The sequence below is a fragment of the Heterodontus francisci genome, chromosome 30, assembly GCF_036365525.1.
Source record: "Heterodontus francisci isolate sHetFra1 chromosome 30, sHetFra1.hap1, whole genome shotgun sequence".
Lineage (NCBI taxonomy): Eukaryota > Metazoa > Chordata > Chondrichthyes > Heterodontiformes > Heterodontidae > Heterodontus > Heterodontus francisci.
The window spans coordinates 56,421,091-56,446,532 of record NC_090400.1 but is presented as its reverse complement, the minus strand read 5'-3'; the positions used below and the strand labels follow the sequence as shown (position 1 = coordinate 56,446,532).

The following is a 25,442-nucleotide window of genomic DNA, read 5'->3' as shown; positions in this document are numbered from 1 at the left end:
TCAATTGAAATATAATACAAAAGCAAGATACTGGAAATATGATGGGGTCATCGACCTGAAATGTCAACTCTGTTTCTATATCCACCGATGCTGCCAGACTTGCTGAGTATTTCCAGCATTGTCTGTTTTCATTAAAAAATCTTTATATTTTCTTCTTATAGGTCATACTAAACCATTAAGTTAACTGTTATAATGAATTGCACTTTATGAATACTAACCAGATATTCCTGTTGTGCTCATTTTACTGGTATCACAGAAGGGAGGGGTAGGACTGGGACTAGGACTAGTCTTCTGGTTTGTGACGATAGCAATAGGCTGGGTGCACTTCGGAATACCGTTTTCCAACAAGCCTTTTGTGTTGACAATCTGTAACGGACAATCATTGTTCTCAACATGTGCAGGTACTGTATTGAGGATCTTGGGTATATGAACACCACCCTTCTGGTAAGCATTGGAAAACATACACAATGAATCCAATGCACAGTTGAAGTTTGGGTGGTGTTGGACCTGTTGACGGATCCACTTTGACAGACCTATATTTAAACAAAAAATTGTAACAATAAAAATTAAAAATGAGAACATAGCATCGAAAACAGTGACAAGCATCCTAAAATATGATTTATAGATTTTATGTGACATCATTCTTAACATGCATCAAAAAAGTGAAGGGTCAACAGAAGTTTGTGAAAAACAATCCAATTTTCAACACAAGAAAGCATACAACCATTACAAGGGTTTTTCTTTCCTTTCAATATAAGCATGTTATTGAAATTTATTTCCAAAAGCCTAACAAGATTTGAATAAAAAAAGTTGCTTGTCCAGCCAGTATTCTCCATATTAATTTGCGACATATAATTTACAGGTTTATTAAAGCAACTGTATTTATTTTCAAAACTGTTCTTTACCGACTTCATTTCAAATCCCACCACTTCTGCAACTACTGCAGCACCAAAACTATAAAATGCTTAACCAACCATTTGGGCATTTTAACTCAAGCCATTAAAACCCAAATTTTAGAAACTTTTTTTTTTAAACCTTCACAACTTTCTATGTTTACTCATTTAGAAACAGGACAGTTAACAATTTATCATTTTGATTGCTGCCTCATAGCCATTGCTACAGTTCTAAAAAAAATGATTTTTGTATTTTCTATATTTGTATTCAAATGAATTGTTTAAAATTGTTAAAATATATGAAATCATTTACAAAGTGTTTTTCTTCTATTTTCCAAGTTATTTTCTCTCAGCTGATGCGGTTTTGTCACAATTCCATATGTAAAGTCACCTTGTCCTTGCTCGGCATTTTCATTTAACAGAGATTATCCAAGTATGGATAGGTTATGTAGAGATTATAACGCACTCTAAAACAACTATTACTCCAATGGATGTTTTCATATAAATGACTTGGCTGGTTCGGCAGTTGAAACTGCAACTTGTAATACTCAGTGAAATGCTGTCTGCCATTGGAGTGGCTCCAATAAATGTATTTTCAACTATGTGCGCAGTGAAAACGACAGAGTTTTGGTTGTGTCAAATTATCATATGTGCATAAGTTGGCCTTTTGGGGTAGTTGTTATGATCTCTGAACCTGATTTATGCACCAGTGCTTGAGATCTATCGTCATCCCTGTGTTTGCCAAACTTAGCAATAAAAAGACGTGAAAAGTAGCAGATTGTTGAAACAAAGTGTCAAGGAATACTACTTTGTCTGCTTTCGGCCCATCCTGAACGTTACAATATTCTCAAAAAGGAGTTTTTAAAAAAATTCAAAATTGAGAAATGGACTTATTTAACCAAGGCCTTGCTAAAGGTCATTAATGTTGAACCCATGCAGAATTCCACAACTGGGTAGATACATGGTAAAATGAATATTTTACTCCATTACTGAGCTTGATCAACAACTTATATTTATATAGCGTCTTTAATGTAAAAAAAAAAGCCCCAACGGGCTTCACAGGAGCATTATAAAACAAACATTGAAACCGAGCCACATAAGGAGATATTAGGTCAAATGACCAAAAGCCGGTCAAAGAGGTAGATTTTAAGAAGTGTCTTCAAGGAGGAAAGTGAGGTAGAGAGATATAGAGGGGAATTCCAGAGCTTCGGCCGAGGCAACTGGAGGCACAGCCACCAATGATGGAGTGATAAAAATCAGGGGTTTAAAAAAAAAATTCATTCTTAGGATATGAGCGTTGCTGGCAAGGCTAGCATTTATTGCCCACCCCTAATTTCCCTTGAGCAGGTGGTGGTGAGCCACCTACAACTGAGTGGCTTGCTAGGCCTTTTTGGGAGGCCAGTTAAGAGTCAACCACATTGCTGTGGGCCTGGAGTCACATGTAGATTAACCCGGGTAAGGACGGCAGATTGCCTCCCCTGAAGGACATTAGTGAAGCAGATAGGTTTTTACGACAATCTGGTAGGTTTATGCTCATTATTAATGGAACTAGCATTTTATTCAAGATTTATTGCTTGAGGCCAGAATTAGATGAGCACAAATATCTGAGGATTGTGTGCCTGGAGATGACAGAGATAGGGAGGGGCGAGGCCATTTAGGGATTTGAAAACAAGGATGAGAATTTTAAAATCAAGACATTGCATGACCGGGAGCCAATGTAGGTCAGCAAGCACAGAGGTGATAGGTGAATGGGACAATGCAAGACACGGGCAGAATTCTAGATGATGTTAAGACTGTGGGAGACCAGCAAGGAATGCGTAGGTGATAAAGACATGAATGAGGGTTTTAGCAGCAGATGAGCTGAGGCGGGGCGAAGTCGGGCGATATTATGGAGGTAGAAATAGGCAAAGATGAAAATTTTCAAAAACTGCCACTGCAGTAATGGAACAGAAAAGAATTTCCAGGCCTACAGCATAGGTGCAGTTGGTATTGATGGGTATATCACAGTTGATGAGGAAGAATAGGTCAGCGCAGGAGCATACAGTGGAGCAGGAACATAACAGGTTAGTCTAGTAGTACAGAGGAATGGGAAAAAAAAGAGTGGGCAGCTTGGGAGGTCAACACACAGGCAGTGCACAACTCACAACAGGTAGTAGATCAACCACAACAGAGTCAGTTATCTGGTAATTAACCTGCACTGCATAAGGGGACGCGCTCCTCAGGATAGCTGTGACTGAGACTTGCCACCTGAAGCAAAAAGACCTGCAATGACTTAGCTAGTAGCAATGCACAAGCAGTGAACATCTACACTGCCCTCAATTTCAGCAACACAGGCACCCACAAGGGACATCTTGGAAGTCAGACACTTTGTCCTGTAGTGCTCCATTAAGGAGGGCTTACCACGCACTAGGCTACAACTCTGACATCAGGAACCGTAGCAAATCAGTCACAGCAGGCAGGGAGACGGGTAGGAGGATTCATTGTCCAGGTTGTTCACTGAACTCTGCAATGGGGCACTATTATTTCTTTTGCACAGATTTGCAACCATGTAACTATTATTTGTCACATCAGTTTGTTGTTTTTTTTTTTTGGAGTGTACCATATATCCATCCTTCCTTATTTTTTGTCAACTGATGCTTTATTTTCTGCACATTTAATTCACCCCGCTCATTTCTCATCAATTTTCTTCCTTCCCCTCCTGAAAATGTTGACTGCTTACTCGTATACAATTCAACAGCTACTGTTTGCCCTATGGTTCCTCACCTAAGTGGCTGTTATCCACACGTCAGCTTTAACAGTGGATGTTGGAAGGCTATTTATCCATATGGAACATCACAGCCGAGATCCACCCCATTTTTACCAGAGATTAACAAAAGCTTTTTTGTCATATGCGAATTCCCCAGGAGTCGACGGATAGTGATCAGGAGCAGGAATAATGGATAACTTTTCCATTCTCAATACTGGACACTAATGGAACTCTTAAAATATCACCCAACTAGGCGCAGTGGGTCTGCACACTGCCCTTTCACCTTTGGAATGCAGGTTGGGAGTTCAGCCTAACTAATGTGATGAAAATCTCTCTTAAAACTGAATTGAACTGGGGCAGTGCTGATCCAGTTCTTACTGCTTGAATCCGCAGTATAAAAGTGCCTATTATTCAGCACTAATTGGCAGTTGACTCAAAGAGCCCTTAAGAATGGCTCGTGTAGGAAATGAAAACAACACACTTGTGTATTATGGGGTGGTCTTTTGAAGCTGAAGCCAAGGCATATTGTTGGAACAGTGGAGAAAGATTTACTTTTACATTTTCTCACAAAGGAGAGGGTGGAGGAGGGCAAGTAGGAGGCCACCTCTTACTGACTGACTTAGAAGCACATTGGAAGCAGTTTAGGAAATATCTATGGTGTAAAGGAATGTAAAAAAGGTGAGAAAATAAATGCAAAAAGAAAAATGATGGGATAAGAAACCTTTTGTAAAATTGCTGAACCTCCCAACTCCCCCTTAGCTTTTGGAGGAGTTCCCATTATCTGTACTTCAAATGCATGGAATTCTCAAAGTCATAAGACTTCGCTTGAGTGTACCCTCTAAAAATTTACAGGTGCTCATGTGCTCTATAAAATTTTACAAATCAAACACTCATGGGTACACTAGGAACTGACTATTTTTCCTTAACCCTTAAAGCATTAGATCATTGTTTTTGCTGTGTTAATCATAATGCATTATTTAACAGAGAAAAAGGTTAATGCAGCACAATTTCAGTATAACACTCATGACATAACTTTGCGTTTTCAGCTAAATTCCGCTACATTGGCAAGTAACAGCAGCATTACTTAAGAATCCAATGCAAATAAAGATTTTATGGTCAAGTCATATCTGAAGCAGCTGTTTCGCATTATTTTCAAAATCTGAACGCCAAAACAGAGTTATAGCACCATCCAGTGACAAAAGGGCAGTAATCTGCCATTCGCAATTTTCTTGCAATGTTTAGAGCAAATTTTCAGTTTGATCCAGCAATTCCAATGCTGAACAATATTCCAGCTTTCTATTTTTCCAATTTAAACAAATATTTTACTCCCTTTTTTAAGATTCACCTTTTCTGGCCAACAAGACAGCAATGACGTTCCTCCTTGACAATGCCTATAAATTTCTTTAAGTCACTGCAATGGAGGTGCACAAGAGCATTGTGGGTTGATTAAGCCATCCAATTTTCATTCCCTCCTGAGAGCCCAGCCAAGATTAGCAACTTACTGTGGAGAGTATTTTTTTTTTTTAATTTCTAGATAAATCCAACATGGACCAAAAATGGCCATCATGGAAATGGAACCTGAAGACTGAGGTCACTTTTTGAATGATGTTCACGTAGAAATGCAGGGGCCTGATGACGTGAGTTAAAACACGAATACTAGAGTATGACATGATTCAGGTTTGTGTCTTGAAAAAACATGCACACAAATCTTTGATCTCAGATAGATGATGCACTAAGCTGATCCTTAATATTTCTAAGCGACTGAATGACAAACCTGAAAGGAGCTAGAATGAATTGGTCAAACCACTCCTTCCCCAGCAGCCTCCTGGTCATAACGGTGAGACTCAAAACTTAACAGATATAGATTTGTGGGTTTAAACCTGCATTTTCCAGCAAATTGGCATATCAATGTGTTGCACTATCTGTATTTTTTTTTTGTTCATACAGTGGAGCAGTATAGAGTGGTATAGAGCATTGCTCTAATGCACTGGATCACAGTGGTGAAGTACAAATTTGAGTCTAGGTTCGCTGATCACCAACTTCAGATTTCAAATCAGCTTTCATGGAGAAGTCACAAAGTAGAGATCTGACAATTTCCCACAGGGAGAAAAGGAAAACTTGGGGGAACTCGTTCACCTCCTAGTTGTTAGTTTCATAATAAATAGGAGCAGGAGTAGGCCATACAGTCCCTTGAGACTGCTCCACCATTCAGTAGGATCATGGCTGATCTTCTACCTCATCCCCACTTTCCTGCCCTATCTCTTTATCCCTCGATTCCCTTGGTGTCTAAAAATCTCTCAGTTATGAATATACTGAACGACTAAGCATCCACAATCTTCTGAGGTAGAGAATTCCAAAGATTCACAACCTTCTGAGTGAAGACATTTCTCCTTATCTCAGTCCTAAATGGCCAATCCCTTATCCTGTTTCAGTATGGAATTGGCAGTAACCTGGGAGCAAAGTGCTCATCTGCCCTCAGCCAAGGATGGTACATGGTGTGGTGCAATCACTAAAAGAGAATATATAAATAGCTTAAAAAACAAACAGGATACAGCATTGTTAAGAAGCAATTAAAGAATTTTCAACTTTTCACAAAGAGCAGCCTTTTGTTGAACACCTCCCAGCAATGTAATATTAAAATGATCATTTTGATTATTTATTATAAGGCATACAGATAACCACCCTTCTCAACTAACTGAACAGCCCCTAAAGAAAGCCAGAGCTCACCAAATTCTAATCAATTTAAAAACAAAAATATTAAAATGACTTGATAATAGCACCTTACCACCTATATACTTTTTGGTATTACTTCTAAATCGGTCATCAACCAGGATCAGTGCTCCCCAGTCATTCCTATGTCGAATGCACCTGTAAGTGAATAAATCTCATTACAATCTGCTACCAATTATTTTCTAACAAAAATATCCCTCTCCATAGTAAATTATATTTTCAGCTTTTAAAATAGGCACTGATTTTCGTACATTTCTGATTCTAAGTAAGATAAAGAATACTTCAACCTTGGAGCCCCAGAGAAGTTGCACAATTTGCAATGCAAATTATATTCTTCCTTCACAAAGAACAGGAAGACGACAAAGGGTCACTGACCTGAAACATCAACGCCGCTTCTCTCTCTCCACAGATGCTGCCAGACCTGCTGAGTATTTCCAGCATTTGTTCTTATTTTAGATTTCCAGCATCTGCAGTATTTTGCTTTTATTATACAACTTAGAGGAAATTGGATCCAAGTGTGAAACACAAAGGTAATAAAAGTAGATGGTGTGTGAGAGATCTTTGTGATGGATAGAACTAGGAGCCACCCATAGAAACTGGGAAAGCAGGGACTGAGGTCAGACAGCCCTAAGTTTTACTTTTCCCAAAGGGTGATTGACCTGTAGAAGATGATTCTAGAGGAAGTAGCACAGACCATTTCCTTACATTCCTTCAACAAGGTGATAGATATTCTTCTAGAAAAGGGATGATCGCATATGGAAGAAAAGAACAGATCCTCCTGGAAAATAATTAATGTAATTGGTGGGTTACCTGATTGATCACAGGCGTCCAAAGAGAAATTTTTAACAGAGGGCACTTGAACTGGCTCCAGATCTTTTTTTTGCTTCTGCTAGGTGATAGGGGAAAGGGATGGTTGTGTGCATGGAAGGAATCATCCAAAATATGGGTAACAATGCATGGCCCCAATGCCCTTTTCTGCATGCACAAACAAATTGGAGTCACATTTTGCTGTTTTGAATAAAACAACTGGAGAAGGTGCAGTGTGCCAGAATCCAGTACACATCATGGTTTCAGAATTCGATGATAGATTAGATTAGAGATACAGCACTGAAACAGGCCCTTCGGCCCACTGAGTCTGTGCCGAACATCAACCACCCATTTATACTAATCCTACACTAATCCCATATTCCTACCAAACATCCCCACCTGTCCCTATATTTCCCTACCACCTACCTACACTAGTGACAATTTATAATGGCCAATTTACCTATCAACCTGCAAGTCTTTTGGCTTGTGGGAGGAAACCGGAGCACCTGGAGAAAACCCACGCAGACACAGGGAGAACTTGCAAACTCCACACAGGCAGTACCCAGAATTGAACCCGGGTCCCTGGAGCTGTGAGGCTGCGGTGCTAACCACTGCGCCGCCCCAAAATACACCTTATGAAACTGCTTTAACTACATTGAGGCTCTGGAGTGATTCCCCCACACACCCCAAGTAGAATTGAATGTTTGTAGCTAAATGAAGTGAGCTGTATCCCCTCAATCCTTCTGTTTATTCCAAAACTCAATGTTTTCACGGACACAAAGTATGCATGTATATCACTGTTTCATGTATATACCTGTGAAGTGGCACTAACTGGGGCAAGTACAACGCCGTTGGTGTAACTGAATTGGTATTGGTTAATTCGCTTGATCTATAGACCTTACAATGATGTGTGTTAGATAAAAAGGGTGGGTGGAGGGAGGAATATGAAAAAGGTGCTTCCAAAAATACTGTTGCAATTTCTGATGGAACCATATGTTGTTAATCTACAGAACGGATTTTTATTTCATCATGACATTTACTATTATATTTGGAATACTCTAGATTATATCTTAGAGTTTTATCTAGCAGCGCGTCAGAGTGGCATTGGTTGGGGCTATCATTGGTAGGTTATGATGTGATGCATTGCAATACCAGATCATCTTGCCTTATGATGTACAAATAAAATTTTAAAAAAAACAAATCGTCTTCCATCAAAAATCTAAAGGCTAGGATGTGTTTAAGCAGGACTGCTGGATGGAGCACTGACAACTTTCCACTCAAGGGAGGTAAGTTCCTCCCTACAGAAGTGCATTGGTTAACCAAATACGAGTGAGCGCACTGCAGATTATACCATTCTTCCTGTTAAGGTAGAAGGTAGGTCTGTGAGAAGGTACATGTAAGGGATCAAAAAAGGGAAAAGGCAGGTTAGAGAGTATAAACATAATGAACAATTATTTCAAATAAAATTAAAACATTTCTGAAGCTATGGTATGTAAAAATATTTTCAAAGGCGCAAGTAACTTGAATTTATTAAAATTTTTGTTTTAATCTTAATTTAGCAATACTTTGGCCATTTGATTCACTGGATAAACTGGTCTTTACTTATCCCAACAATTTTAAAAGTATTCCATTAGATGGCTTCAGGATCCACTGTAGCACTATCGGAAATGATGATCAGAAAACCTCCCAATAGGGCTAAACATTAATGGGCAAATGTTTTATTGCACTCTCAACAACAAATTTAGGAGTAGTGGCAGAGGACTGGAAACAAATCACCTATACACTCCTCAGCGAGAAGCAGTTTTAAAAAAAAAAGTATGCAGTCAGGTGAACAATTTACTTTAAGGGATTTGATCCTAGAAAATGCACTTATCCGGTGTGGTGACTGCACTTCTTGTACATTGTAAACGAGTTTGCAATAGTTACACATGTACCAGGGTAATTCAGCAAGCCTCAGGTTGTGCCCAAGTTATGTTTTATGATTTGGGCTGGTTAGGCCTCCATTCAAAATTTTGTTTGAATTTTAACACCATGAATCAATCAAAATTCATCCACCTATGACCTGTGATCCTATTTCCTTCCTAATATCAGGATATGTATGCAAATTTGTCCATGCCGTACTTGTAGATTATTTATGTTTGTACATCTGCTACACCATCGAACGGCCTATTGCAATGCTGTTCCACCAGAATCATGCTCTGCTAAATCCATTTTATTGAGGCTTGCATCATCCATCTCAGGATTTTTGATTTCGTTACCCTCCCAGTCACTGGGCTCTACTTAATGGACTAAAAACCAAACCCGCACTTTCCACCCATTCCCTTCTCCCCCTCCCACCCCACATCATTAGCTCTTCTACAAACCCCTGGCAGATTGGAGAGTTTCATTACTTGAAATATGAACTTTTACCTGCCCAGGGCTTGATTTAATGCTCGAAATGCCTGAATCTCATACCACTGACTACCGGGAAGCAAACCACGTGTCCGTGAATACTGGTCATTATATTTCCGTTTCAGTTCAACCTGGAGGGCAATAACAGACACAAATCAAATAGTTGGCATTAAAATTGCCAAAACCTGTACAACAGGGCTGAACCTTTATATAAAGCAAAAACCAAAAACAAAAATATCAATGCAGTCAATTGACTTGTGTTCCCTTGACAGATGCTATCTGACCTGCTGAATGTTTTGAAGGTTTTCGGTTTGCATTCCAGATTTCCAGCATCTGTAGTATTTTGCTTTCTGAATGTTATATAAGAGGTTTCCAATAAGACTTATAGAATCCAAATATTTCAACAACAACCTGCACTTACATAGCACTTTCTAACATTATAAAAAAGGTCCCAAGGTGGTTCACAGAGGCACAAAATAAAGTGGCGGCAGCTGACCAAAGAAGCAAATATTACAAGGGGTGACCAAAAGTTTGGTTAAGAAAGATCTAAAAAGAGACTAAAGAAAGAGGCAAGGGAAAAGCCATAAATGGATGTAAACATAAGGATGAGAACTTTAAACTGGAGGTGCGTAAGGATTGGGAGTCAGAGCAAGAACAGGAGTGACGGTTCACTTGTTTTTGGTGTGGATAGGATACAGGCAGCAGAGCTTAGATAAGATGGAGATTATCAAGGAAGAATGGGAGGCTGGCCAGGAGGACATTGGAATAGTTACATCTGGAGATGACAAAGGCATGGAAGAGGTTTTCAGCAGTGGATGGGCTGAGACAGGGCAAAGGCAGGCAATGTTAGGAGGTGGTAATAGACAGTCTTTGTAATGAAGAGAGCATGGGATTTGGAACTCAGCTCAGGGTTGAAGTGGACAACAAAAGGTGCAAACAGTCTAGCTCTCTCTGAGCCAGTCTTCTGAGAGAGAGACAGAATTAATGGCAAGGATATGGAATTTGGAGGTAGAAGCCAACAGTTACAGTATTACCAATATTTAGCGAGAGGAAACTATGGTTTATCCAAGCAGACTAACACAGAGGCAGTGGAAGGTTAAGAGACATAGTGGAGAGGGAGAGCTGGGTGTCAAGAGCATACATGTGGAAATTGGCACAACATCTACACATAGCGCCAAGGGTTAGCTTGTAGATGAAGCAACAAGAATAGATCCTTGGGGAACTCCAAAAGCAGGAAAGGAAGCCACTGCTGCAGATGCTATATGATAAATATTCAAATTACATGCAGTATACTTAGATGTAAAGATATACATGTACTACATTATGTGTGTATACAATATATGTAATAAACAATTCAACTTTACAAAACAAAAAATGCATAACAATTTCAAGCTATGAACTATAAATGATAAAATATTTGAATGTTTATTTTCACATCTGCACAGGGAAACATTATCCACTTTGACTTTTTGTGCAATTCTGTATACCAAATAATTAAATGTGGATACATATGTTCTCCTGGCACCCTTTAGATAGCCAAACTACTAATGTCATGATACAGAGAACAGAAATTCCTGATCATAAACCAAAAAACAAACATGATGGCATATTTAAACACCACATAATCTACTCAAACTTAATGAAATCAAAAAGATCACAGAACTCACATTTGTCATCATGTTGATTAGAAAAAAATTCCTTCATTTAATTATTTATTGCTGCTATCAATAAGTTTAAGATATAGCAGAAATCACAATTTAAAGTCAATAATGGGATACATTATATTGACTTTTCTTTCTTTTCCTTCCTTGAAAACTACGCTACAGAGTTCTCAATGAATTTCTTGACAAAGCAGGTAATGCTACTGTATCTGATTGATGAAATATATCTCAATGCATAAATGGGTTAAAAGGACACTATACCCTGGTGTATCATTCCTTGCGCTGCATTGCTCATTCCTTAGTGTTTAAATACTGTGAAAGTTTCTTAGCTATTTCATGTTCCATCAGCTGGATCACTCATTCATTCTTTACAAATGAAAATTGCAGGTATATGATGGCAAAGTTAGTTAGGGATGAATTTTACACAGGAGTTGTTGAAGAAAGCAACAGAATTTACTCATAATTACTGGCAAGGAAAAAAAGATGTGGCAGTGTTAAGAGCTAAAATAAGTCAACAGAGTACTCTGATGAAGGAAGCTCCGATGTATTCACAGTATTTAAAGAACATATTTAAAAGTACAGAAAAAGTGACTTAATCAATGAGTGATGCACTGTTCAATTTTGCATTCACTGCATTTATGTGTATTGCACAATTCTGCAACTAAATATCAAAATAGCACATTAACATTTAGAGGCAACAATGCACATATGCACTAATACGTGGTTCCATTTTCACCCAAACTTATTCTTCTCAAAAATCAGCAAGTTACACTCATTTCAAATGCTCTTCCATCAGCAAGTCCAAAAGTGGAGCAACACAGTGTTGTCTTCAGTACAACAGCTGGACAGAATGTAGTGTTCCACAAAGCAATTCATCATAACATCGCAATAAATATACACGTTAGAAAATTGCTTTATCCACATCCAGGCTCAAGTGTGATTTCCCCCAACAGACAGTAGTGCCTTGTCAGAAAGTAGAGTTGATTGAGCACAGCTGGGTGAAGTGAGTTCTGTATACTGATTTCTCAATTGTTTTTCTTAAAGGAAAATACAAAAAGCATACTGCTAAAGATTATTTATTTACAATGCTCCTCTATAAAAAGGTAATTTTAATAAAAAATCCAACTCTCTCACTACACACAAACAATTGCCTCACTAATTCAAATAACTAATTTGAGACCAGTGCTGTCATCACTGAGCTAGGTAAAACAGGATTGTCTCTTCCTGCCACCCCCAACCCACTTAAGTATGTTTCATGCATTACTGTTTTTTAAGTTTAGTTTTTAACAAATGTTCCTGCAATGAAGAAAATTACCACCCATCTGTGTCCCATTCTTGTCAACAAGTTAGCTTGCACTACTGAATGGCTTCAATTATTTGAAAGTTGGTAACAATGTCAGCTTGGCTCACTGGTAACATTCCTCCCTGAGCCACAAGCTTCTGGGAGCAAGACCTACTTCAGATCTTAAGCACATAATTTAAGCTAACATTTCAGTGCAGTACTGGGTGACTGCTGCACTGTCAGAGATGCCACCTCTCACATGAGATATTAAACCTAGGCCCCCTCTACCTGGACACAAAATATCCTTTTTTTTTGAAAAGCAGAATGCTGCTAACATTCATCTTACAGCCAGAAACCAAAACAAATAAACTGGTCTCTTCATTTCATTACTGTTTGTGGGACCTGTGTGCAAACTGGATGCTGTATTTGCTTACAAAAACAAGTGGTTACAGTTCAAAAATTAATTCATCGGCAATTAAGTCCTTGGGGATATCTCGAGGATGTGAATTTGGTTGGTAAAAAAGCAGAAATTAGTAATATTGGTGCCAACCTACAGCCATGAACAAATGTCCGAGGTACAGTACAAAGTTTCATTATAGTGATGTCAAAATGAGGAAAATGTTATTGTGCCTACGCTATTTCTCACTTTACAACATCGGTTTATAAAGGCAGTTTCTGAGTTGAGGAGAGGGGTGGAGGCCTGTGTCAAGTGAACCACTAGAAAGACACTACAAACGACTTCATTTTTCCCCAATTCCAGATGGAGGACGATCATTATTTCATCTGATTTGGTATGTTCTTTCAGCCACATGCTGCTGTAGGGACTGTGCACCTCCATAATGGGGAAAACATCATTGTAATATCTTCCAGAAAGCAGTCAGAACAGTGCAACTTTGCCCGTTGAGCCAGCTTGCTCTCTCAGTGTTGGCTTAGGTGACACGAAACGGAGTTACAAGATTGTGAGGCCAGTCACAGGCTTGTGGCATGATAAGAACATGTTTGGGAGAGTATAGTCCTGGCTACAGCCCCCTCCAGCAATCATCCAATACAGAGGGTAGGAATTTGTGAAGCCTGTGTAGGCTGTGATATGTAAAGCATCTGATCTTGAGCGAGTCCTCGTGCAATTCGGTACATATGGTAGTGCCAGGGTGTTTTTTCAAACTCATCTTTCTTCCTGCGGCAGCATTCATAAAAATACAGCTGAAAACAACAGCAGGGAAAAAAAAAAAAAAAATCGAAAAGTGACAGAGTGACGTCACAATCAACAGTGAGAGCAGGGAAACAGAAAAGCAGCTGGGGTCAGTACTCAGGTAAGCTTTTAAATTGAAATCAAATAGAGTAAGACTTGATCGATTTATTAGTATATAAACTAAAAACTAAAGCAGGTTAAAAAACTAAAGACCAGTGGGAAATTTAAAAAACAAATTAAAATCTAAGTAAATAAAATAGAGATGCAGGGCCAGGTGATGTGTTGTACCTGCATGATGTGGGAGCTGGTGGACCCCATTGTGGTTCCTGGCGACCACATCTGCAGCAAGTGTTGGTTGCTCGAGGAACTCCAACTCAGAGTTGATGAGCTGGAGTCTGAGCTTTGGACACTGCAACACATCAAGGAGGGGGAGAGTTACCTGGACGCTGTGTTTCAGGAGACAGTCACACCCCTTAGATTAACTACCTTGAATTCTGCCAATGGTCAGGGGCAGGAGGGTGCGACTATGAGTGAGGCAGGTAGAGGGATCCAGGAGGTAGTGTTGCAGGAGCCTCAGCCCTTGTCCAACAGGTTCGAGATTCTTGCTCCCTGTGTGGACAAGAGCAAGGACTGATGGATGAGAAAACTGACCACAGCACCGTGGTACAGGGAGTCATTCAATTAGGGGGAGAAAAGAGAAATGTAGTTGTAATTGGGGATAGTATAGTTAGGGTCATAGACACTGTTCTCTGTGGCCAGGATCGAGAATCCCGAAGGCTGTGTTGCCTACCTGGTGCCAGGGTTCAGGATATCTCATCTGGGCTGCAGAGGAATTTGGAGTGGGAGGGGAATGATCCAGTTGTCGTGGTCCATGTAGATACCAACGATATAGGTAGAACGAGGACAGAGGTTCTGCTGAGGGAATATGAGTAGCTAGGGGCTAAATTAAAAAGCAGAACCAAAAAGGTAATAATCGCTGGATTACTATCGGAGCCACGAGCAAACTGGCACAGGGTCAATAATATTAAAGAGGTAAATGCGTGGCTCAAAGATTGGTGTGGGAGAAATGGATTCGAATTCGTGAGACATTGGCACCAGTACTGGGGAAGGAAGGAGCTGTTCCGATGGGACAGGCTCCACCTGAATCATGCTGGGACCAGAGTCCTGGCGAATTGCATAACCAGGACTGTAGATAAGACTTTAAATTAAATAGTTGGGGGGAGGGTTCAGTTGCATGGAAAATTAGGAAGTCAAAGTTAAAGGAGAGGGTAGGAGTGCAGGTTAGTGATGAGGCTGATTGTTGTTATAAATGAATGTATTAGAGATGGCTTTTTGGAGAAATATGTTGTGGAACCAACCAGAGAGCAGGCTATTTTAGATTTGGTATTGTGCAATGAGGTGGGATTAATTAATGATCTCATAGTTAAGGATCCTCTAGGGAAGAGTGATCATAGCAGGCTAGAATTTCAAATTCAGTTTGAGGGTGAGAAACTGGAGTCCCACACTAGCATTCTGGAGTTAAACAAAGGTAATTACATAGGCATGAGGACAGATTTGGCCCTAGTGGACTGGGCAGGAAGACTAAAAGGTAGGACAGTTGATGAGCAGTGGCAGATGTTTAAGGAGATATTCAATTCCTCCCAAATAAAATATATTCCAGAGAGGAAGAAAGATTCTAAGAGGGGGAAAAACATCCATGGCTAAGCAAGGAAGTTAAGGATAACAAAGACAAAAACTATGGCATACAATATTGCAAAGGCCAGGGACAGGCTGGAAGATTGGTAAGTTATGAAAGATCAACAAAGGGTTACTAAAAAAGTAATAAAAAGAGCAAAGGTAAATAATGAAAGAAAACTAACGCAAAATATAAAAACGGAAAGCAAAAGCTTCTGTAAGTATATAAAAGGGAAGAGAGTAGCTAAAGTGAATGTTGATCCTTAGTTACATCTTGCCAACCAGAAAAAGACCCATTTATCCCGACTCTCTGTTTTCTGTTGGTTAGCCACTCCTCCATCCAAGCTAATAAATTGTCCCTAACCCCATGTGATCTTACCTTGTGCATTAACCTTTTGTGCGGCACCTGATCAAATGCCTTCTGGTAGCCCAGATATACTACATCACAGGATCCCCATTATCCACTTTACTTGTTACAGCTTCAAACAACTCTAGCAAATTAGTCAAACGCGATTTACCCTTCATAAAACCATGCTGACTCTGATGGATTACGTTTTGACTTTCTAAATGTCTTGTTTTTACTTGATTAATAATGGATTATAACTATTTCCCAACGACAGATGTTAAACTAACTGGTCTATAGTTTCCTACTTTCTGCCTCCACCCCTTTTTGAATAAGGGCATGTTAGTTTTTTTCCAATCCACTGGAACCTTTCCCGCATCCAGGGAATTTTGGAATATTACAACCAATGGATCCACTATCTCCGCTGCCACTACCTTTAAGACCCTAGGATGTAGGCCATTAGGCCCTGGGAACTTGTCTGCCTTCAATCCCAATAGTTTGCTCAGTACGTTTTCTCTCGTAATGATGATTGTTCTAAGTTCCTCTCTTTCTACAACCTCTGCATTACCTGTTACTATTGGGATGGTACTAGTGTCCTCCACGGTGAAAACCGAGGCAAAATACTGATTTAGTGTCTCCGCCATTTTCGGTGATCCCCTCTATTAACTATAGTGGATCCATTGATTATAATATTCCAAAATTCCCTGGATGTAGAGAGGATGTTCCCTCTTGTGGGGCAATCTAGAAAAAGAGGTCATAGTTTTAGGATAAGGGGTAGCAGATTTAAGACAGAGCTGAGGAGAAATTACTTCTCTCAAAGGTTCATGAGTCTGTGGAATTCACTACCCCAGAGTGCGGTGGATGCCGGGACATTGAGTAAATTTGAGGAGGAGATAGACAGATTTTTTAATTAGTAATGGGTTGAAGGGTTATGGAGAATGGGCAGGAAACTGGAGTTGAGGTCGAGATGAGATCAGCCATTATCGTATTGAATAGCGGAACGGGCTCGAGGGGCTGAATTGCCTACTCCTGTTCCTAGCTCTTGTGTTCTTATGTTCATTTAAAAGAGAATGAACTGATGATTGAGAACACACACACTGCTACTTTATAACAGATAGAACAGTCTCATAAGTGAAACTCATGAGATGAGGCAGACTAATGGACTGTTTTACACAGTGTTAGATTCATAATGGAAAACTGTTGAATGTAGAGAAAATGATTTGCTGACATATAAACTAAATCGTATCACAAGATTCAATATATTTCTCCTTGTCTAACATATGAGAGGTACACTGGCATTTTCTTACTTTGAAAGCAAAAAAGCTTTAAAATGTAGGTGGTTTTAAATGTTGCTTCAAGAAAACGAACACTTTAAGATGATTTACTGGAAATATATATATAATAGTATCAATGTTGTTACAAGGCTTTTGTATTAAAAACTTAGAATCCTGTATGTTTAAAAAACTGAAGAAGGATTTTTCAGTGGTCATTGACACCTGCTAATGGCTGAAATTTTTGGATGTTTTGAAAGGAAGCTGAACTTGTATACAAGGACAAGGACAAAGACAGGAAAGCAGGTGACTAGATTAGATTAGATTAGAGATACAGCACTGAAACAGGCCCTTCGGCCCACCGAGTCTGTGCCGAACATCAACCACCCATTTATACTAATCCTACACTAATCCCATATTCCTACCAAACATCCCCACCTGTCCCTATATTTCCCTACCACCTACCTATACTAGTGACAATTTATAATGGCCAATTTACCTATCAACCTGCAAGTCTTTTGGCTTGTGGGAGGAAACCGGAGCACCCGGAGAAAACCCACGCAGACACAGGGAGAACTTGCAAACTCCACACAGGCAGTACCCGGAATCGAACCCGGGTCCCTGGAGCTGTGAGGCTGCGGTGCTAACCACTGTGCCACTGTGCCGCCCTGTGATTTCGAGTACACCAGCAAGGGGTTTGACCTCCTCAGAGCACCACTTTGAATGACAAGGGAGATGCTATATCTGGTCATGTGACCTGATCAGGAAGGTTTGTTTAAGAAGGGTAGCAAGGATAATCCAGGAAATTATAGTGAGCCTTACGTCAGTGGTAAGGAAATTATGAGAGAGGATTCTTCGGGACAGGATTTACTCCCATTTGGAAACAAATGAACTTATTAGCGAGAGGCAGCATGGTTTTGTGAAGGGGAGGTCATGTCTCACTAATTTGATTGAGTTTTTTGAGGAAGTGACAAAGATGATCGATGAAGGAAGGGCAGTGGATGTTATCTATATGGACGTCAGTAAAGCCTTTGACAAGGTCCCTCATGGCAGACTGGTACAAAAGGTGAAGTCACACGGGATCAGAGGTGAGCTGGCAAGATGGATACAGAACTAGCTCGGTCATAGAAGACAGAGGGTAGCAGTGGAAGGGTGCTTTTCTGAATGGAGGGCTATGACTAGTGGTGTTCCGCAGGGATCAGTGCTAGCACCTTTGCTGTTTGTAGTATATATAAGTGATTTGGAGGAAAATGTAGCTGGTCAGATTAGTAAGTTTGCGGATGACACAAAGGTTGGTGGAGTTACAGATAGTGATGAGGATTGTCAGAGGATACAGCAGGATATAGATCGGTTGGAGACTTGGGCAGAGAAATGGCAGATGGAGTTTAATCCGGACAAATGTGAGGTAATGCATTTTGGAAGATCTATTACAGGTGGGAAAGTATACAGTAAATGGCAGAACCCTTAGGAGTATTGACAGGCAGAGAGATCTGGGCGTACAGGTCCACAAGTCACTGAAAGTGGCAATGCAGGTGGATAAGGTAGTCAAGAAGGTATACGGCATGCTTGCCTTCATCGGTCGGGGCATAGAGTATAAAAATTGGCAAGTCATGCTGCAGCTGTACAGAACTTTAGTTAGGCCACACTTAGAATATTGCATGCAATTCTGGTCGCCACACTACCAGAAGGACGTGGAGGCTTTGGAGAGGGTACAGAAGAGGTTTACCAGGATGTTGCCTGGTCTGGAGGGCATTAGCTATGAGGAGAGGTTGGATAAACTCTGATTGTTTTCACTGGAATGACGGAGGTGGAGGGGCGACACGATAGAGGTTTACAAAGTTATGAGTGGCATGGACAGAGTGGATAGTCAGAAGCTTTTTCCCAGGGTGGAAGAGTCAGTTACTAGGGGACATAGGTTTAAGGTACGAGGGGCAAAGTTTAGAGGGGATGTGTGAGGCAAGTTCTTTACACAGAGGGTGGTGAGTGCCTGGAACTGCTGCCGGGGGAGGTGGTGGAAGCAGGTACGATAGCGACGTTGAAGAGGCATCTTGACAAATACATGAATCGGATGGGAATAGAGGGATACGGTCCCCGGAAGGTTTTAGTTTGGACAGGCATCAAGATCGGCGCAGGCTTGGAGGGCCGAATGGCCTGTTCCTGTGCTGTACTTTGTTCGCTTTTACTTTGGACCCTTTAAAAAGCCAGTGAGTTGGACAAAGAGCAGGCATTTGAAATGTGGTTTTTGACCTGCCTGGAGATCAGACAGCAGACCCAGAAATAGTGTTACCTCTCTCTGCAAAGGAATCCTGCATCTCTTGAGAAGAAACCCTGTATTTTAAAGGTGGCAGATTCCTATTGCCTGCTGTCTCTGAAGAATCCCTGCATCAGTGGTTCCTGTTGTTTCCTGTGTTTTAAGAAATCCAGAAATCTGAAGAACCTAAGACGACCTGTTGCCACACCCCTGATAAAAGAACTATGTGAAGCCTGCTGCAGTGGAATTGCCTTGAATGCCTACCCATCACAAGCTGTTCATCAACCTCGCCTGTAGAAACCTCGAGTAGCATCTGACTACCTGACTCTGGGACACCTTATCAAACCGAAGAACTTCCTACTAGAATGTGACAACCTAAGTTATTTTATTATTCCTTTCATTCCTATGAAACAGCTGTAAACCAAAATCCTTTTTCCCTGGTTAACTTTTTTTTTTGAATGCTTGTGTGCGCGCATGAGGGCTAGGGAAATAAGGAGCTTTTTGTATATAGAGTTATCTCATTATTGGTTAAGACTTGTTTTTAGCATAAATAGTTAATGTTGTTGTTGAATAAAGAAACCTGATTGGCTGCTTTATTCTGGGGGTCAAATAGAGTATGTAATTGGCTGTTTTTCAGTAGGTGGGAATATTTATTGATATGCTATGACCCGTGGAGAAGTGGGACTGAATTAACAGTGCACTCCTCCCGCCTTGGTCATAACAATATACACAACCAGTTTCAATGATAATGAACACTTAATTTAAAAAGAAATACAGAAATAGAGAAAGGCTGGTTAAAGCATGAATTCTTACCAAATGCTGCAGACAACTCTATTAGTCTTCCACTATTAAAACACGCAGAAACTTCCTTGTGACCATTAGTATATAGATGCTGTATATATTGAGCAATGGAATCTGAATTTGTTCTCAGAATGTAGGTTTTTACCACACATTAATACCCACTCTCTGCTGACATAAGATAACAGATTCATTGATCGATCTACTAACATCATGTGGGAAAATGAAATGATCACAAACTAATTCATTTTGAATATAACAAAACATTTTGCAGTCAGTGGCAAGTGATGGTGCTCGCCAATGACCCTGAAGAAAACAGCCCACAAAGATCTAGCAAGCTTTGTGGTGTGGATTTCACCTTTCCTGCTGCTAATTGCATTCTGGCACCAGCTGTAGGGGATCTCTGGTGTCCAGAAACAGTTATGTTATCAAGCAGGCTAAGCGGCCAATTACATTTATGATTTCTCTCAGGTAGTAAACCAGGAAGTAGTATACAGGCTTTATCAATCACATTTTCCAATTTTACAGAAAACACAATAAAGATTGAGGCATAGACATGGGATTAAGATACAAGTTGAAATATCAAACTATCAATTTATTTTAAAAATTTATGGAACTTATATCATCGAATGGAGAAATTTGACATTTCACAAATATACAATCAGCTGTTCAGGGCCAGAGAGGATGTTCAGCAGTAATTATGACTTTAGTATGCTATTAAAAAACTCAACATTCAACAAGGTGCAACTTTTTCCAAAGGTTTTTTGTAGCAAGAATGGTAGTGTAAAAAGTGAAAGTTCATATCAATTCATTAACTACTGATTGATTTCCATCTGCAAGGACTTCAATAGCGCATCCTGTGGAGGAGCGGGGAATCACTGACAACAACTTCTGGATTGTCACATTTAACTGCGCCTATTTGGATGTCAGAAGTTGCTGTCAGATTCACAGAACAACAGCGAATATTGACAATTTCATCATCATTCCAACCGCAAAATCTGGGTCTATACCTTTGCACAAATCTGCCACTTTAAAGTTGATTCCATTATAGGAATAGTTGCATTTTAATCCTGTACAGAAACTGAATTTAAAAAAAAAACTGTTTAAAAGCCACGAGGCAGTGTGTTTGATGCTTATTTCAATATGCTTGATTCAAACAAGCATAAAAAATAAACTAGCTGGAAATCAAGCAACCATGAAGTATAGATGCAGCATTCATTTTAATATGCTTTACATTGATTCCAATATGCTTTCATATGAATCAGTGCATCATCCTCACCACAACCAATATGTGCAACTCAATTCAATGTTGAGTGACAATGTTCTAAGAATTAGGAAGCAATTTCAATGTGCTACACATAAACAGAACAAATGAACACAAAATCATGATGAAGAATGTATAACAGTGAATGAGTACGCTTCACAGGAACACAACAGTTCTGGCCAATTCGTAACTCCCATAACTGCCAGTGTAAAGATGCTTACACATACAAGTGATAATCCACCAACAGAACAGTTGCTTCTAATTGCACCACCCATGTCTTATTCCTAGTATTATTTACATTATTCTTTTCCAAATTAATTGAATAATTTGATTCCATTTACTTCAAGAGGTGGCATTAATGTATGGTATAAGTCTTCACTCCTATAATAAACATAAAAGAATCAAACATGGAACCATATGATCTATGTATTTGTCATTCTAACAATGAATTTCTAAGATCTTCCTCTGTAGTAATAATCATTTCAATTCATTATTTTGTAATAGGGAACTTCAAGCTGAATTAATCGGTGGAACTAGCTCTGTCCAATATAAAAGGCACAGATATCCATTTCAACTCATTAAAAGCATATGAGGTCACTGATATAATGACTGTTCCATACGGTTTCCAGGCATCTCATTTGTCAGAGCAGGATTTTACATTTATGTCCATACATGGAGATTTTCCATAAATGTAAAACAGAATTGGGGACAAAACCTTATTTTAGTACATGTGTGATGCTTCCTTTTATTAAATAAAAGCCAACAATCATCTTCAATTTAGGAAAAATTTGGATAAAGAAAGAAAAAGGGCAATTAGAGCAATGTGGGGTCAGTCCCAGAAAGTTACATTTTCAATTTCCGAGTTCTGAATTTAATACAAAGTTTTAGGGGTAAGTTCATGTACTGCACTTGGAATGAAAAGTTTTCTATTTAATGAAGTAAATTAAACATACACCTAGATTGAGCAGGGACCTACTCACATAACTATCCATCACTGATAAAACACATTACTCATATCAGAAAATGGAATTGGCATCTGTTAAAGTACCAACTGCCCCTTGGCTCGAAATCTTCGTCGAGAGCTTCCACATTTTGTTGCTGATAATTTTTTTATTTTTTTTTATTTAGAGATACAGCACTGAAACAGGCCCTTCGGCCCACCGAGTCTGTGCCGACCATCAACCACCCATTTATACTAATCCTATACTAATTCCATATTCCTACCACATCCCCACCAGTCCCTATATTTCCCTACCACCTACCTATCCTAGGGGTAATTTATAATGGCCAATTTACCTATCAACCTGCAAGTCTTTGGCATGTGGGAGGAAACCGGAGCACCCGGAGGAAACCCACGCAGACACAGGGAGAACTTGCAAACTCCACACAGGCATTGAACCCGGGTCGCTGGAGCTGTGAGGCTGCGATGCTAACCACTGCGCCACTGTGCCGCCCCTTTTTCTTTAAAGTGATCATCACATCAGAATACTGATCCTATACCACCAGTACATTAATCGTATGCAACCACAATACTTTTTGTCTATTTGTCTATTCAATTACCATCTACAATTACAATTAAGGCTCTTAGTTTTACAGTGCAAGACAAGGGGTTGTGCTTGCCCTTTTTTTTTAAGAAAATACAAGATTATGACTTTGGACAGGAAGGGTTAGAGAAATAAAGTATTTAGTAGTTTCATACGACAGAAGAGAATGTCACTTTTTTTAAAAACTAGGGTATTTTATATTCTATATATGTTACATTTCTCGTTAGTTTATCAAAAGCAGAGGACGCTGTGAAGAAAGAAGTGTTCCGCACAATTCACTAATTCTACATTAAAATATTCTGCTTCAGAAATCCATAGTAAAGCAATTTTGTAAATGTTATGTGATAGAAAATATGGGCGCTTTGAAAGCTGAAAAGTGCTTATGTACTCAACAGATTAATAATTATAAAAATTGCAATAGCTGACTGACAAAGAAGGTAATCTGTCCATAAAACACAAAGAAGAAATGATTACTCACGTCAACCTCTTTACAACCATAAGTGAATATTCTTTTGACATAAAATGCTGCCGGTCAAAAAATAATTGCTGTTGACCATTATTTACAAATCTGATCATAATGCTCTACAGTTCACATTAATGTAACATCTCAGAAGTATAACCTCTCAATTTAAATGTTTCATATAATCTTCAACATGACCATTTAAAAGTTCTATTGTTACTTATTCATCACCACAACATATTTAATCAGCCTTGCTTTAAAGAATAAAGATTTGCTGTGGTCCTTTCAAGGGTAAATTTGCTAGTGGACAAAATCTAGGGTTTCCTACCTGCTGGCTGATATTTTTGACTAGGTCAATTCATATAACTATTGAAAATGAAAAAATGGGGTCCACCTGAATGCCAAATGGATAAAGGCATGTATAGTATGGTTATTAGCCAAATAGACCAGAAGGCCTCAGGTTTGATGATCCCAGCAAAGAGTGCTATAATTGATTGCAATGCTCTTGGGCTACAGGGGTAATAAAATCAGTGCTCCTGCTCACTTCTGATCGCTATCCAGCAATTTCAGCTCGAAAGTGCAGGCACGTGAGTGAATAGAGTGAAAATCTGATTGAGGACATCAGAGTCAAGGCCAATGATCAAATAGCCTCCCAGTACTCACTTGGTCCTAGGCCCAACCATCTTCAGCTGCTTCATCAATGACCTTCCTTCAATCATAAGGTCAGAAGTGGGGATGTTCGCTGATGATTGCACTATGTTCAGCACCATTCACGACTCCTCAAATACTGAAGCAGTCTGTGTAGAAATGCAGCAAGACCTGGACAATATCCAGGCTTGGGCTGATAAGTGGCAAGTAACATTTGCGCCACACAAGTGCCAGGCAATGACCATCTCCAACAAGAGAGAATCTAACCATCTCCCCTTGACATTCAATGGCATTACCATTGCTGAATCTCCCACTATCAACATCCTAGGGGCCACCATTGACAAGAAACTGAACTGGAGTAGCCATATAAATACCGTGGCTACAAGTGCAGGTCAGAGGCTAGGAATCCTGCGGCGAGTAACTTACCTCCAGACTCCCCAAAGCCTGTCCACCATCTACAAGGAACAAGTCAGGAGTGTGATGGAATGCTCTCCACTTGCCTGGATGGGTGCAGCTTCAACAACACTCAAGAAGCTCGACACCATCCAGCACAAAGCAGCCCGCTTGATTGACACACCATCCACAAACATTCACTCCCTCCACCACCGACGCACAGTGGCAGCAGTGTGTACCATCTACAAAATGCACTGCAGCAACGCACCAAGGCTCCTTCGACAGCACCTTCCAAACACACGACCTCTACCACCTCGAAGGACAAGAGCAGCAAATGCATGGGAACATCACCACCTGCACGCTCCCGTCCAAGGCACACATCATCCTGACTTGGAACTATATCGCCGTTCCTTCACTGTCGCTGGGTCAAAATCCTGGAACACTCTTCCTAATAGCACTGTGGGTGTACCTACATCACATGGACCGCAGCAGTTCAAAAGGCAGCTCACCACCACCTTCTCAAGGGCAATTAGGGATGGGCAATAAATGCTGGCATAGCCAGTGACGCCCACATCCCACGAATGAATTTAAAAAAAACGACTGTTTACACACACTAGCAGCTCTTGGATGGGGTATCCACGGAACTATACTCAAGCAGGTCTTAAGCGTCTTCAGGGAAGAACAAAATAGTAAAAATGATTTAGTAAAATGAAAATGCTATTGTTTTTATACTTTCCCATAAAAAAGTGCTAGTCATCCTTCTCCCCACCTCGTCTTTTGTGGAATCATTCTCAAAGTATGATGGAAACTATAGTTTTGTTTAATATTTGTCTACCTAACTATAATAATCTGCCACAAATCTTCCTTACTCAATTCATGGAAAAGTAGCTATCTCAGATAAATAATAAAGAGCATTTTATAATATTAACCCAACTTAGTTGCACAGAATGTGAACTTGGCTACAAGCTCCTCTAAGTTGGCTTGAACTGGTTATAAATGGGATTTTGCTTATTTCCAATTTAAGATATTATCATCACCACTACCCATTGCCAAACAAACTGTGGCTCTGCAGTACTAAGGCTCCCAATAAAATCATT

General features: G+C 39.8%; 1 protein-coding gene across 16 annotated transcripts in view; it reads right to left on the bottom strand.

Annotated features, from left to right (window-relative positions):
• The window catches only part of brip1 (BRCA1 interacting helicase 1), a 643,193-nt gene that overhangs the window by 403,185 nt on the left and 214,566 nt on the right, over positions 1–25,442 (bottom strand). For all 16 annotated transcript variants that reach the window (XR_010968792.1, XR_010968793.1, XR_010968791.1 and 13 more), the window contains exons 17-19: positions 9,586–9,698; positions 6,425–6,507; positions 219–533 (exon numbers count right to left, since the gene is read on the bottom strand). Coding sequence is in view for 10 of the 16 variants with exons in the window: in XM_068010724.1 (XP_067866825.1) it covers positions 219–533; positions 6,425–6,507; positions 9,586–9,698 (511 nt within the window). In the remaining 6 variants the exon portion in view is untranslated. The remainder of the gene's footprint in view (positions 1–218; positions 534–6,424; positions 6,508–9,585; positions 9,699–25,442) is intronic.